Raw genomic sequence first — 16,524 nt, 5'->3', positions numbered from 1 at the left:
GAAACGGAGGAGAGAGGATATGTGTGGATTTGTAAACAGCGGATCAAAAAAGAAAAGAAAAAACGCCAGCTCTCGTGTCCCCTTAAACTGACGGAGGGGCGTCGGTGCGTCGTCTCAGTGGGACGCGCGCTGATAGCGAGAGCTCAACATCGATCCTGAGTGACTGACGGGACGTGGGGGGGGGGACACAAACACACACACATGGGATGTGTCAGTGCCCAGCAGGGCCGGCGGGACAGTTGAGCAATGATACGCCTGGTGACTGTTGACACACACTGGAGCAGACGGGAGTCACACGCATCTGTGAGGAGTGTAAACAGAGTAAAAATACACACGGCTTCGCCATTGAGCCGCATGTCAAGTGTCAGCGAGGCTCACTTGATGACACAATCAGAGAATGTTAGTCACAAGCTATATCCTTCAAATCCTGACCTCCTGATCGAGTCACGCCGGATCAGACTATAATGTGTCTAATCCTCACACAAGAAAAAGACGGGCTATGAGCTCAAACATAAGCTGCGCACACTAACCCTCCCCGAGGCTGGGAAACTTGAAAAACTAAGTGGCAGAGGAAACTCGAGCCGGATTAAATAATATTGTGGGCGTGCGCTTTATTCAAATCAGAAAGTGTGATGTAAATATCTTTGTTTGATATGGACATGTGAAGCCCCCTGACCAGGTTGTCCTCTTTGTTCAACGGATGTTGAGCAGCCCGAGTTCCAGTGTGTTAGTCTTTTTCTACGGTCTGTCAGTGGCGCAGCCCCCGAGGCTACGTTCCAGGCAGAGACTTCACTGCCGTCTGCTGAATACAGACAAGACAAGCAGTCAACCTCTACTGAGGAAGGTCTGAGGGGCTGCTGCCATTTGTCTTGGCTTATTTAGCAATCAGGGAGACGGGATGCGAGCGGGGGGGCTACGCGGGGGCTTCGCGGGCCTGGTGATGACAAAGACGAGAAGCCGCATCCGAGGCCAGGAACATGAGCAGAGTGAGAGAAGGGCACAGGTGGAAATTTGCATCTTAAACAAGCACCAGTTTCTGATAAATGAGTAAAAAATATGTAGTTTTGTATCCACAAGCTTCAATTTATCAAAACTTTGGGATTCCTGACTGGAAGGTTGGACAATACGTTTTTAATGTTATGACAAAAGCTTAGAAAACAAACCACATGATCCATTTTAGTTCCGGAGATTTAAATCATACCACATGATCGTCATTGGCAGATTTAACCAGTTGTCATACGACAGAAACTGAACTGTGACCACAAATCCTGATTAAGCCAATTAGAGCAATTTGTAATTTATACAGCGGGGTTTATAAAGATGGACGACGCGTTTCCACTTCCTCCCACCATCCAGAAATAACGGGTGACGCCACCTTGCGCTGATGATGTAATATGGAGGCAGAGAAAGCTGTGTTATTGCCACTTGGGGGCGATCTAGACACTATGGCCACCAATGCTACTAAAATATCAAGTTTTATATAATCTCCTAAACTGAATCTCTTTTATTTGAGGCTCTGTACTAATATAGAAGCTGTGAGGACGCTCGTCACATAAGAATAACGAGAAATGAATTGGTCAAAAAACAAATGCTCCCACGACAAATGTGTGATTTCCAGAGGTCACCTCACACGCAGATGTTTGCAAAATCAACCCTCTCCTCAAATACTGCCCCAGATAAACCAAATATTTACGGCCGCTGAAAGGACAGGGCCGACTTCCAACATCTGTCGCACTAGCTGCTGCTGCTGCTGTGCACACTTTCATTGCGGTAAATTGAGGTCATGTGTTTATAATTTGCCCTTTTCCTAATGCTGCCACTGGAGTAAAATAACATTTGAGAGCTGCAATTAGATTGAACCTCACAATACTCCAGCTAATTAAGTCATATTTCAAGTTCAATAACAATCAAGTTGTCCAGATAAAGGCCAGGGAGGGAGAGAGAGAGGGAGAGAGAGAGAGAGAGTGTGCTGCAACAATGTGCTCAACAAAACGCTCGCTTCTATTGTTCGGCGTCGGTGTCTGCGCTCGGATGAACAGAGTGTTTCTGATTGTGGTGGCCAATTCAAAAAGGCTGAGATTGCAAATGGGCATAATGGGGGACGTGCGGAGCAACGTGAACAGGTGTCAGGGAGCTCAGAGTGGTACGAAGTTAGAGACCAACGTCAACTCAGATGTGTCTTCTGTCTAGTTTAAAACCTGTTTATTGTATTTTAACTTTTTTACTGATGCATTTTCATCAATACACCTCATCCTATTAATTCGTAATTCACATTTTCAGCCCAGTCCTGCTGCCTCTAGAGTCTATTTCTATAGAAGTCTACATTTTCCTGAAGAGTTTGGTCTCAATCTCCAGTTTCAAGTGTTCTTCAATACAGCATGATGTTCATTTTATATATTACAGTCCCTTTAAAAATAAAATAGACGATACAATGGGTGTAGATCGTAGGCGTGGGTGGGCGTGCAGTGTCCTCGCTGTGAGGATAATATGGTTGTAAAATATGGTTACTTCTGGTTTCAAAAGAAAATTGGAGGCCACACATGAGGATTTCATTTAAAACTAGGCTACACCTTACATTTCAGTGGGTGAGCAGGGGATGGAGACTCTTAGAGAACGAGAAGAAAAGAGCACATAGAGAAAGAAGAGAGAAACCAAAATCCCAACGCCAACATATAACCAGAGAGACTGAACTAAAAAAAGGAAACGGTACTGTTTGCTTGTGGAGAGCAGCTGCAGAGATTACCTTCCAGAAACTCATACAAACACAGTCTGTCTCCCTGCGAGCAGTGTCAGCTTCTACATATTTGCTGGATTCTGCAGCAGGGGAAAACAGGAGAGGATTCACGTGTGCACACAAATGCAACAATTTAAGACCGGGGGGGAGTTTTAGGTTAGTTTACACTGAACTGAATGCAACCCTTCTTCTATCTGTTTCGTGTCCTTCATCTTGCCTTTCCCCGGCTCTCCACCACCGGGCCCCTCACCGTGAGAACATCTCTTCCATTACTGCCCTTGACACCGCGGCCGATTGGATTCTTATCTGCCATCTGTAGGGCCGACGCCTCCGCCCGCGCTATCTCTCGCCGCAGCCTAATTGAATCTCAAGTGTTGGAAGTGCGGCGATACACTGACCACACCGTGTCACTGCCAGTAGATAAGGTGCTGCTGGAGGATTGGAGCGTCACAATCAAGATGGGGACGCGCTGATAAAGGGGCGACAAGCGGTTCGGGTCGGTAGGACTCTGTTTGGATTGAGAGATAATGAATACCCTCCATTACCGAGAAGGTTGTGTTCATAGCCAATAATCCAATATCCCTTAATCCTACTGAGCTCAGTGGGTAATTTGTTGAAACTAAACCAAGCGAAAGTAGGACAGGGGGGTTGTTGTTTTCCATCGATTGCTACATAAACCTGAAATTCTACTGTTTACACAAGGGTTGCGTGTGATAATGTGTTTCCGTCACAGCTACAAAAAAAGCTTACGTGGTCGTAGGTGTGATAGAAAACCGCCTAAAAGGAAACTCCAACACTCGAGTATCACTTTCTCATGTGATAAATCTGTGCAGTTTGGCCGCAGAAGCAGAAGTAATTACCATCTTGTTGACGCTTTAGAATAAGACCTTGGGGTTTTAGGGTGGTGATGAAATACAAGCCTCATTACCGGCAGAATCAAGGTACTGGCATGGCAGTCTCTGGAACTACTTTACTTAATTTATCATAGACTAGCCAACTGTAAAGAGTCACCTCAGTGCCTGGAAGTTTAAGAGAAAAATAAAAACCTTTAATATTACTGAATCAAGACTGCATGACATTGAGGCGTCCTACCTTAAAAGGCCAAATCCTTTCTTTTTGGTCTTCTTATCCGGATCCTCCGCAGCATTATCGGCTTTCTTCTTCCCCTTGCTCTTCTTCTCTTTCTTCTTCCCTTTGGTTTTCTTATTTGTGTCGTCCTCGGCGTCCAGGCCCTGGCGAGAGGAGCTGCTGGCGGGCGTTTCGTGACCGGAGCTCTGCTCCGACAGGTCGTCATCTTAATGGAGGGTAAACGTTAACAATGCATCACAGAGGTTACAGGTGTAGAGCATCTTAGTAAGAGCGCATGTATGTTTCATTGTGCAGTGGAGAGATCTGTACAGTGAGTGAGCTCAGTGCAGGAGGCTGAGAAGAGTCTCTACACCTGGATGTGCTCGAGCAGCAGTCGTGTGCACTTGACATCATGCAGCTTTAGACCAACTTGGTGCAACCGACCAACCACAATTCATCGAGGATAACAAAACGTAATGATATCATCACGAGCATAAGGAAATGAATGCTCCAACTATTTATTTGAGCACGATCATGTGAACAACAATCCACCGCCACCTGTGGGACGTCGCTTTTCAGAAGGTTAAACTATCAGTTGGTTGCTAAAGATTCAAAATAATGCACATTTTAGATGAGTAATTTTCCCAAACACCATTCAGCATTAATTCATCACAATTTCAGTTAAGATGGAGGATTTTGATTTTCCTCTGTAATCACACACCCAACATGGGTCCACAAAGGTAGAGCATTAAAAAATATGCTGCTGTAAGATATAAAGTAGCTCTTCCTAAATTGCTGAGTGGATAAAATCATGTAGAATTTCATTAAGGTACTTAGGCTAAGCACTGTCACTTGGCAGGCCTCTGGCTCTTCTTGAGTGCCAGTGTGTTATAAAGCCTAAGGGATGAGCATTGGCAGAGCGGTGTCTCATTTAAAATGGACACAAAGTCCGGGGGAGAATTCGATATCATAGCAACAGTGTGAGCACCTGAACTATTTCTGTTTTTAAAATGCTGATGAAAAGTCTTACCATCCTCGGAGGGTCCATCGTAGGACTTGTCGATGGCGTGGCGGAAGCTCTGGTTGCAGCCCCGCCCGCGCACCATGTGCGGCCGGGGCCGATGAAACGGCACCTGGGCTTGGTTGTGACTCTGCTCGGCCTCCGACACGGCCGTCTGGAGGCTCTCCAGGGAGCTGGACTTCCAGAGGCCCAGGGTCGGGCCCAGCGCTCCACTGGCTGCAGGCTCTGAGAGACAAAAAGGAGACGAGAGCTGGGTGGGAGGAGGTGGACGGATGTTAAGCAGAGAATGAGAGGGAGAAGGGGAGGTTTGGAAAAGGACTGGCTGATGGAGGAGGAGGGTAAATGCTCCAAAATGATTTTATGCTCTGCGCTGATAAAATGAGACAGACTGATTTGAGATTATAAAGTAACTCTTAAGCTTTTAGCTAAATTTAGCTCGCAAAAAACATATTGCTACAGTAATATTAACTTGTTTAGGAGTCTGAAGTCTGTGGCCTTGATATATTGTTCAACTGATAAAAGCATACGTACATTTCTTATTATATTTTATTTATCACATTTCATCTTCATATCTTTAGGCCTGATCTTCATTGAAGGCTTAGATTCAATCAGCGTTTCAAACTGTGAACGATCCCATGATTGAACCCAAACAATCAAAAACCATCTCACCCACCATCTCCCTAGTGGATCTAACTTTTCTTGGACTAAGCTGCAAAATGGTTTCAACCCAGAAATATGAAGCGATGAAGTGAAGAGAGAGAGAGAGAGAGAGAGAGAGAGAGAGAGAGAGAGAGAGAGAGAGAGAGAGAGAGAGACGGAGGGAGGCAGGGGAGAGAGGGCGAATAACAGGCTTGACAGAAATGGGGGAGAAAGTCAGAGACGTATAGGGGAAACATAAAGGAGGAGGAAAAGAAGCGATGAATGAGGTGGAGTGGTACAGGGTCGAGTGAGGAGCGGCACAATGGGAACTGACAGGCTCATGCATAAGCAGGAGAAGGGGGGGGGGGGGGGGATAAATGAACTGCCATCATACTGTACTCAGGTACGGCCTCCGACTCCAGAGAGGAAGAGGGGGGGAGACGGAGGAGCAGGGGAGCAGTGAAGGCCACAGCTGATTCAGCGGGGGATCGGAGAGTGGAGGAGGCGGCGTCGGGGGAGGAAAGAGCAAAGGAAGCTGGGAAGATTTGAGGAAATGCGGCGCTGGAAGAGAAACGGGAAGAAGGAGACAAGAGGAAAGAGAAGGTGTCATGCAGGCCCAGCTGCTGCCAGAGTGGAACCCACCCTGCAGGATGTAGAGGGAATTGAAAGGCTCCCACACCAGCCGCTCCCAGTTGAGTTTCACAATGAAACGGTGACGAGCTCTCGTGGAAGTCACACACAGGTTGCAAGCTGCGTTTTCTCCTCTCTGAAACTTTCCCTGTAGGGACGACTTATTTCTTTCTTTTTTTTGTCATTTCAGACGCTTCAAAGCTCCAGAGTAGAGCGGGGGAGAAAAAACTGAAACTGAAGCGGCGATAGAGTTGAAGGAGGGGAAAAGTAAGCAGAGCGTTGCTGCCTTTTAAGTCCTAAATTGACTTTCTGAGAGGAAGTGGGATTTATGGGGAATAAGGGGTTATAAATAGAGAGGGGGGAGCGTTCAGGAATAAAACGCTCAATTTGAGAGGCAGGATTTGTGTCACAAATGTAATTACGGCTGTCCAGCTCGCAGCCTGATAGAATTAAGCTCCTTGCCAGCGCACTGCTGCACTATGCACAGGGGAACTGTGTGTGTCTGTGTGTTTGCCGCGAAATGGGAGAATTTGGTTCAAAGTTAAAAAAAAGTCAGGATGCAGCCTGTTGAGGAAGCACCTGAGATGAAATAGGTTAAGAAATAGGAGCACAATTCACTTTTTTGCAAAGTGTGGTGTGAGAGTGCACTCATTCCATGCATGTCAGTTGGTTGAGGCTGGAGGTAAATGAATAATGAGGGTTTAATAGGATGGATGAGCGGGGGCGGGGGGGGGGGGGGGGGGGGGGGGGGGGGGGGGGAGAGGTGGCCATCAGCACCAGCTCGATCCAATGGAGGGTGAAATCAGCGTTTATCACATATCGCTGCCCGCTGTGCCAGCAGATGCTCGCGCCGATCCATTCGCATCGTGTCTGCCTGATTGCCGCTGATTCAAGCTGGTGCACATATTTGACAAACAGCCTAACAGCCAAACAGCCCAGGACGACGGGCGATGCCCTTCACAGCTGCGACGCTCCCCCATCGCACATCCGGCACCGATATCACAATTTGCTACTTTTTTTTTAAATCACACTCGATGCCGGCGAGAAGCCAAGAGAGTTTACTCTTTGGAATACCATCCACATGTACTGAATATTCTATATATACTATAGAGTTTAAGTATATTTATGTTTCTGAATCATATAAAGAAAACTTTTAGCAATATTTCCAGATTTATGTGCATCTCGGAAAGAGAGAAAAATACAACTTCTCAGAAACAAAGTTGATGTAAATCGATATGATTTTTATCGATATTGCTTTTTTATTGTGTATAATGTGTTTTCTTTACTGTATTTATGTATTATTTATTTTTATATATAACCCTAACCCTATGTATTATTTATATGTGAGGCACCAACCAGGAGTACCACGTGTATTTCTGTAGTATCTTGTACAACAGAATGACAATAACGGCTTTCTATCTATTGTATTCTCTGATTCATTGTGTGATTAACCAGGAGACTCCAGTGTTTCTCAGATGACAACGATCAAGGATATTGTTGAGAGAAAACTGTAAAACAGAAGGAAAAATATAAAGCAACACCTATTGGACTTAATCATCAAGTGACTTGTGGGAAATGCGGTCTAAGAATGTTCTCGATCTTTAAGTGCCACTTAAAGCATTCCAACTCTCAAGTATCCACAAACACAACAAGGAGCCCACACCTGCGAGCACAGTGGAGGCTTGAATCACAACGAAGCTGCACACGCCTCTCTCTGTGTTCTGGATGCTGTTCCTGCTGTCGTGTCTGTGCCGAGCAGACAGCGCTGAACCCTTTGCCTGGAACGTCGCCTCGGGGTCCCGCCGCGCTGACAGTCCCTGCAAGGCCTTAACACCCGCTCCACGACGCCGCTTTGCAACTTCAAAAAGGGTCACGTCGGAAAGTGAGCGCGACTCACCTGCAGCCTGTCAACGTGGCGTGCTTAGAATGCTCGTGCGCTTGTTTCACGTGCACGTTCAAGTCACCGGGATCAATATATTATCAACGATGATATTTTGACTCTGAAAATGTGTGTTTTCCGACAGCTGATCAAGTCTGAACAAAAGCCGTGTGCACACAACTCTCTAATTATTTCATCCAATGAACACGAGGATAGATGAACTCAAAAATGTCCAAATTACAGGCTTTGCTACACAGGCTGAGTGTGTAGTGCAAATTTAATATGACACACACACTGCTAATCCCCGGCAGCCTGTTTTACCTATTACAAAATCCAATCTATGGCGTTGTTGACACCAGACTATTAAACCTGATATTTCTAATAAAGCCGACATTGTCTCAGTAATGACATACAAAGTACACACACACACACACACACACACACACTTACACACACCTTGGTGCACCGCTGAACTCCCCCACCGTGTCTCTGCAGGGTCTTAACACTTACCTATCAACTGGACAACAATGTGCTCCACAGCCAGCAGCTTCGCAGCAGTCTGGCTGAAAGGTTGCCACGGTTACAAGAAAGTGCCCCCTCCATCAGAACCGCCGGGGGTGGTGGCGGTGATGGCAGTGGTGGTAAGGAGGAGGTAGGGGTTTGTGTGTAAGAGAGGGGTGATGGTGGGTTGCCAAGGAGACACTTTGGCCACACACATATGTGAGACGCAGAACCACAAGAGCGTGCACACACACAAACACACACACACACACACACACACTTTCATCTAGGATCCAATCTCAGGACTGGCCAATAAAACCTGTAGCCGTTGTTCTGGAAACCAGTAAAACAGGCCCTGACCTGCACTCTACTATAAAAGAAAAACACATGCCACACACATGCTACACACACACACACACACACACACACACACACACACACACACACACACACACACACAGAGATACACATGCTACACACACACACACACACACCTGTAACAGAAAGCCTGATCTCAGTGTTAATACAGCCCAGTAAAGGTTATTGAATTGAATCCACCGGAAGCAATAAACAGATCGCTGCAGGGCATAAAACGGCCTCTTCCTGTGTTAACGCTGATCCAATAAAGGTTATTTCATTCAAAAAGGAGCCCTAAATAATATTGAATTACACCAGATATTAACGATCCTCTCTGACTAAATGTTTACAACTGGATATAAGCTCTTTTTACGGCTCAGAGGGACGGACAGAGAACACAACGGCCGCCCGTGTTCATGGCGTCACCTCAGATTAAACGGACTGAATGGACGCCGTTAAAGCTTGAAACCTATCGTGACGTGGAAGAGGTGGAGAGAGAAAAGCATGACGACGGTGTCAGCCGGAGAGAATGAGGATTGCATTATTCTGAATAGACCTGAATCGACGGCACGGTAACTTTTCTACTTCTCTTCACCTCGATCCTCAAATATCTTTAGAATAAATCAAAAACATGTAGTTCATTTTTTAAACAAAAGAATAAAAACGTATTAAAAGAATTAACTGCAACATCTCTGTTTCTTTGTCCCCTCAGACGTAGATCTGTCCCCCTGATTGAAAATAGTGCTCCTTTATTTTTTGAGATTCATTACCTCTTTCCGTTGCTTCGGGCCTTCTATATTTTCTCATCTTGAATCAACCTGTCTGCTCTTTTAATCTACATTTCTGTAATTAATTATGAGTTGTTGTTGTTGTCCACTGGCTGAGGCCTGGGGGTGCGGGCGGGAGAGGGAGAGCGAGATGGCTGTGTTAATGTATTCCAAGTGTACCTAGCACTGTTCTTAATATTGTATTTGTACTTAACTTCTAGCAAACATAACTAAGGCAGGATTAATCACATGTCATTTGTTGGGGACTATTTTCTCTTGTGGATTAATGCGTATTTAAGTTCACCAGTGAGTATTTACAGCAGCGGGACAGCACATGTGGTCTGGAAATAAACTCCAGCGCCCAAGGTCATGGTAATGAAGGAAAATGATCCGTACTCCAGTGTATCGGCTCACTGATGTGTGTTTTATAGTCCTTTTGACACGGAGAAATAAACTGTATCAGGCTTTTTGCTTTACATTTATAAGTACAATGATTTTTAAAATGTAAAAAATCTGCAGCCTTATTCCTTTTAATGATGTTTCAGCGCCGCAGCCACTTCCAATCACATGACAAAGCCGACTTCAAACCGAATCACCTCAGACAACTGTACGTCCAGCTCAAGCAAATCTAATTCATGTTACAGCCAATCAAACTTCCACTCCAATTAAAGACCTGTCCAATCACTGGGCATCCCTCCATCGCTATGTGAACGCACTCAGCTCCATCAGAGGGCCGAGGACGGAGGCGCTGCCCTGGCAGTAATTGTGTTAAGCTGTTTAGATGTATGAGGGGATGGGGACGTATGGGCTGTATGTATTTAGCCTCCAACTAGATGAATGGCTTTAAAACCTGGACGGGACTTAAAAGGCCATTTCATAATTACTGCTTAGCTCCACTGGACTGCAGCGGCGCGGCAGGGGCGGAGTGCGGGCGAGGGTTGGAGCGAGCTGAGCGGAGCGGGACACGTGCCATTTTGTAAACACGTGGCAGATAAAAGTGCTTGTTTAAATTTAGACTCAGACATACCAACACCTGTATGATAATGTAATTCACCGACTGCTATACCATCTGTTTAATCTAGTGCAGGAATATGTGATATTTATACCTCTCAATATGGTTATTATGGTCCTTCCATGACATGACACCATAAATTGCAGCGTTTCACAACAACGCATGACATGAAATTGGAGCTTATTGCAGATGTCAAACGGAAAAAGAAATCTGCATGTTCGTCTAACCGCCGAGGTCCAGTGAGTCATCCTAAATTAGAGGTTTTTACAGGGAGAAAAGTTTGGACCCAACCCGACAGTGACCCCTGGAAAAAAGGAGGATAATTAGACCGGATCCAGCAGCGTGAGGCGCCGGCGGCTTATGAGCAGCGGAGGCCAAAGAGAGCAGCGATGTCTTACCTCCAAAGCAACATCTTTCAGGGGGCATCCTGGTGGCCTGACACCGAGAGGTTGTCAAGTAATTGCGACATCCTCTGTACGAGTCTGGATGCACGTCTCGCCCTTCTCGCCCTCTCGTATTTCTTGCTACTTCTCCGCTAACAGTTGTGGAAATGCTCAAAAATATGCTTAAACTAGAAGGGCAATCAGCGGAGTGCAAACCTCCGCCAACGACAAACAGTCCCCCTCAGGATTGATATTTGCATCTGCACTCATTAATATTAGTCCCTTAAATATGCCTGAATTTTCTTCTCATCTAGATCCATGAATTATTCCTTGAGAAATTGGTGAAAAAAACTGGATCCGCAACCGCTGGATTCTTCCCTGACCCACACAGCATCCATCCACCAAGTTTCATGGTAATCCATCCAGCAGCTTTTGTGTTTTGCTGCCAACTAACAGACAAACACCGCAGCCAAAAACATAACCTCCTTGGCAGAGATAATAAAAGATGACAGTTTTCATCCCTCCTCCATTTTGACCAGAGAGAAACATGACAGCATAATGGGACCAACACGATAATCTGGTCCCATTAAATGTAGAGATAGAATTAGCGGTCTTCCATTTAACCGTTATAAGGTTTTCATTCATCGCTTTTTCTGTATCAGCAGAACTGGCCCCGAGATGAATCAATTAAAAATCAGCGCAACAAGGTGACTTTCAACGAAAATCAAAAAATATAAAACAGAAGCAAAGAACTGAAGGAAGGAAGGAGGGGAAAAAGAAAGTGAGACGGCACGAGAGAAGCAGCCAATGAGAGCCAGAGTTACACTGCACCCAGACAAAAGAAGTGAAAACAAAGCCGAGGCTTCAGCGGCTGGCAGGACGCCGGTGGTGGTGTATTTTTTAAAGTCTCATCGTGCAGAGAAGGAACAACGGGGACTAATGGGCACGCGGAGGGACGGCACCAGTGGCTGTGCTGCAGGGTGAGCCGTTAACTAGGCGACACTAAAGATCCTGGCAAACTGGAAACAAACAAACAAACAAACAAACAGGAAGGCTAAAAAAAAACATACAAACAGAAACTGCAGCAAGAGCCAACAGCACCAGTATTGCACAGATTCAATGCATGTGTGTGTGTGTGTGCGCGCGCGTGTTTGCGTATAGTGTGCATGCATCTGTGTGTGTGTGTGTGTTTAAGTGTGAGAGCTGCTGGACCAACTCCCAGGTGTGTTGTAAGAGGGCAGCCTGCCGCCGAGGGAGATGTAAGACTCTAAGGGAGAGAAATGGAGGGATGAATGAAGGGATATGTGTCCATTACTCTTTTGGCTGTCTGCAGGGTGTTCTCACACACACACACTGAAGCTGGAGGAGATGCTGGCCTGAGTCTGACTCTTGGTGGAGGAAACTAAGAGATTGGAGCATGTTCACCGTAATAGGCTGCATAAGCCTGAGAGAGAGCGAGAGAGTGCGTGAGAAAGAGAGAGAGAGAGAGAGAGAGAGAGAGAGAGAGAGAGAGAGAGAGAGAGAGAGAGAGAGAGAGAGATGACAATAATAGAGGCAGAGAGCGAGAGAGTGAAAAGGGATCAGCCTGTTGAGAGAGAGGAGAATGAAAGTGATCATAAAGAGAGAACCGGATGTGGCAGAGGAGGAGGGAGAAAAGAGGGATGAAGACTTCGGGATTGGGAGGATACTGAAAATGGGGACGAGACCGGCTGCAGAGAGCGGGAGACGGAATAATCAGGGGAGAAGTGGGAAAAGTGGTGCGGAGGATGAAAGCAAGAGAGGGGGGGGGGGGGGGGGGGAAGAGAGAAAAACTAAAAGCTCTATTGAAGATGGGGAATCTTAAGAGTGGAGAATCGAGAGAGAGAGAGAGAGAGAGAGAGAGAGAGAGAGAGAGAGAGAGAGAGAGGGAGAGAGAGAGAGAGGGGCAGTTTGAGTAAGTGACAGAGGGAGGGAGGGAGGGAGTTAGAGGAGTGAAGCGCTCCTCGACGCGGCTCTAGCCAGAGAGAAAAAAGGGTTTTATCCAGATTAAAGAAGCCAGGCAGGCCTCTTAAGACCATCCGCCTAATGAAATATGTCAAAGCCCATAAAGAAACACTGAGGCCATTTAGGAAAGGAGGATGGCGAGGAGGAGGAGGAGGAGGAGGAGGAGGAGGAGGAGGGGGGGGGCTGCAGGAAGCTCGGCAAACACGCGGCGTCAGCAAAAAATGAAAAACACGCAAAAGCCCCTGTCAATACGCATTAGCTAAGACGTCAGAGCGGAGGGGAGGGAGATGGAAAAAAGGAGAAGAAGAAGAGGAGGAGGAGGAGGAGGAGGAGGAGGGAGAAGAAAAGAACGGCGCAGCGGAGGAGTGGATTGCTTTATTTATCATGGGGGGGGGGGGGGGATCAGAGGAAGGAGGAGGGCGTAGGTGGAGCTATTGTGGGAATGCTGAGTACGGGGGATTCGAGGTCAGCGGCGGTGCTCGGGGAAATTTGTATTCCGCCGGCAACAGGCGGATAGTTGGCTGCTGCAGGTGGATTTAAGAGCTCGGCCTCGTCGCCACTGTACCGACGCTCGTGGCTCCTTCGTCGTCACTTTTCCAAACGGGACGAAATACAGAACTGGGCAGTTGAAACCCAGAATTCTGCAGCAACACTGATTCACTGTATATTCGTATACATGTAGTGATGCCCAGAACAAACCACACAGCAGCCTGGACCAGAGGAGCAGCTATATCTGACTCAGTGGAAATTCACTGCTCCTGCTGCCCGACCACAGCGCAGACTGGTGCCTCATACTGGTGCCTCATACTGGTGTGTACGAGAAACAATAACCCTGTAGTCTTTTTCGTCTATCACCGATTTCTATAGTCTGAATTATCTGGAGAAAAAAGCCCTTTAATGTGTCAGTTTATAGGTAAAAAATGGATCTGTCTTTCTCCTTTTTCCTAATGTTTTGTATACGTTATACAGAAAGAAGATGTATGAGTATGGAATGACACAGAAATGACATAATACATATATGTATATATATTTATATATAAACAGACATGACATCACTTGTATGGAAAAAGCCATAACTCACAAACTGCATCACTGATGAATTTCAGAGCTTATTCTACCGTTGAAGCTTTAATTATTACCTACAGTGAGCATGAGGGATGCTCGATCCCCCCCCCCCCCTTCTGTACAGTGGATCCCCTTAATGGATTTTCTCATCAATCTCATTACTTAAGTCATTACAAGCCATTGCTTTTAGTTGCGACTTCAATCCCTGCTTGCTCTGATGTATGTAAAGCAATTTGCTGCACATTTATCCATTCATCGCTGAAATTGGTGTAAATGAAAAATATAGCGGAGCAGTGCTGCTCTAATTAAAAGGCAATATTTTTTTTTATTAATGAAAATCTTTTTCATACACTGAACATGAGAAGAACCTCCTTGTCAAGTTACGATGAGATAATTGCTGGTGGTTTGTGGTTTATTAAACTTTATTAAACTTGTATTTTCTTTGCGTGTTTCTTATGATGGCACAGGGATAACGTAATTATACAAACATTATGAAATGTTTCTGGATCGGATGGAGACACATTGTCGACAGGAGATTTGTGTACAAGTGACTTTTTCAGACACAAGACCAGTGGAGTAGGCAGAAGTAACATATTGCATGAGCCTGTAAAATCGTGGAAGGTAATGTTATCTCTGAATTTTCTCCAAATGCTTTATACCCACGATAATAAAAACATTATGGATGTTTTGTCGATGTGTGTTTTGCAGAGTGGAAACTAAACATAAACCCTAACAGCAAAGACTGTGTTAACATATTGAATAACAGCAAAAAGCGCAAGCAGAGTAAAGTCTGTAGACTTTTTGTTATTGTTCTTCCTCTTATATTGAGATTTATAAGACAGTTACCTTTTTTTATATTTGTATAATTTCCTATATAATTGATATAATATATATATATATATATATATATATATATATATATAATCGTTGTGCTTCCACAATGATAATAAAGTTCCTGAATTTTGAGGGAACCGTCGGAGCTTGTTTCAAGAGTTTTGTTTTCATTTTACGTTTATATTGATTTCTTTTATTTCCGGTGCCGCCCTGGTCCATTACTGGTTTTGCCTTTGCATGAGATTGACATGTTACATTCCTGTCCTATCTGTGTACAGAGGTGCATGTGCAGGTCTTGGCAGTGAACTAGATGCTCAGCTCTTTGAACCACGACACTGTAATGCCCTCGGTAAGAGACAACTGACTTTATATTTTACCTTTAACCAGACATTTCTCAAATGAAACAAGGCAGAGTCGATCGCAGAGAAATAACCGAAGGGGGGGACTCCATTGTAATGCAGTGCGGCCGCTGTCAGCTGGGTGAGGATTGAGCACTGTAGGCCTGCTGACCCAGGCGGCTATAAAGCAGCGAGAGCTCGGACGCTAAGTGCTTCACAACTCAACTGTGTCAGGCGGGAAAGCCGAGGAAGGAGTGGGAGGCGAAAGAGATAAAGAAATGTTTGTGCACAGATAGGAAGAAAATGGAGGAAATGAGAACCTCCACGTTCTAGGTTAAGGAGAGTCGGGGAGGAGAGAGGAGCAGGAGATCGGTGGGTCAGAAACAAAGGAGGAGTGTTTTCTCTGCGTGTGTGCATGTGTGTTTTAATTATATCAAACACTCACTGTTCCTCTGCCCGACCAGGGAGCCCACGTTGCTCTCATCAGCCACTGGAACACACAAGACACACAGAAAACAGCGTGTTATTACATTCCATACATGCAGAGCAGAATATGCATCATTCCGGGGGTTTGTGTGGTTTTCGTAAACGGCTACGCTGGTGTCTCTCGCTGCCGGCACGTATATTTCAAATGACTCCCTGTAGAAGTATCACACAGAGAGAAAAGGAGCGAGGCACGAAATGTCTGGGACTGAGAGAGGAAATGAAAAAAGAAGCAGAAATATAAGAGAAACCAGAAGAAAGAAGGATATTATGACTGTGGGAGAGTAGATAGAGGTGAGGCAAAGAGAGAAATAATAAAGAGGGGGAGAAGAGAGAAGAAAACAAGAAGAAACCCCCCCGACCCAAACACCCGCCCGCCGCCCACCTAATCTAACTACACAGGATTGCAATCGGCCAGCAGCAGCCGCCACAGGCAGTGCACCACGGGATACAATAATAGGTTTTCATTACGCTGCTATTTCTCTTAAATAATCCTTTTCATTTTTTATGAGGTCAATTTTCCCGGCGGACAGACGGGTGAAAATGAGAGGAAGGGAGGGAAGAAAAGTGATAAACAGAGGTGAGCGAGTGTAAGAAGCGACAGATGTGAGGTGATGGCGAGAAGGTGTGTGTTTCGAAAAAAAACTAAAACCAGCGAGAGCTCCGAATCAAAAGAGGTGGCTTCACAAAAAATCTGCCGCATCTGCAGCGACGAGGCAGAGATACCTTTCCTGTGCACGCGTGCCAGATGAAATAAAAAATATAAGTGCGTTCAAAGTTTGGAAAAAGAGCTATTCCCGGCCACATGACCCTGCCAAATAATAAAAGCT

At 45.6% G+C, this 16,524-nt stretch overlaps 1 protein-coding gene across 2 annotated transcripts in view; it reads right to left on the bottom strand.

The window, feature by feature from the left end:
• pard3ba (par-3 family cell polarity regulator beta a) overlaps nucleotides 1-16,524 on the bottom strand; it is a 133,825-nt gene that overhangs the window by 49,616 nt on the left and 67,685 nt on the right. For both annotated transcript variants that reach the window (XM_034611081.1, XM_034611090.1), the window contains exons 17-19: nucleotides 15,657-15,701; nucleotides 4,833-5,048; nucleotides 3,827-4,028 (exon numbers count right to left, since the gene is read on the bottom strand). In XM_034611081.1, the coding sequence (XP_034466972.1) occupies nucleotides 3,827-4,028; nucleotides 4,833-5,048; nucleotides 15,657-15,701 (463 nt within the window). The remainder of the gene's footprint in view (nucleotides 1-3,826; nucleotides 4,029-4,832; nucleotides 5,049-15,656; nucleotides 15,702-16,524) is intronic.

Source organism: Hippoglossus hippoglossus, chromosome 2 (genome assembly GCF_009819705.1).
Source record: "Hippoglossus hippoglossus isolate fHipHip1 chromosome 2, fHipHip1.pri, whole genome shotgun sequence".
Taxonomy (NCBI): domain Eukaryota; kingdom Metazoa; phylum Chordata; class Actinopteri; order Pleuronectiformes; family Pleuronectidae; genus Hippoglossus; species Hippoglossus hippoglossus.
Note: the sequence above shows the minus strand (reverse complement) of the source record. Positions and strands in the feature narration are given on the sequence as shown.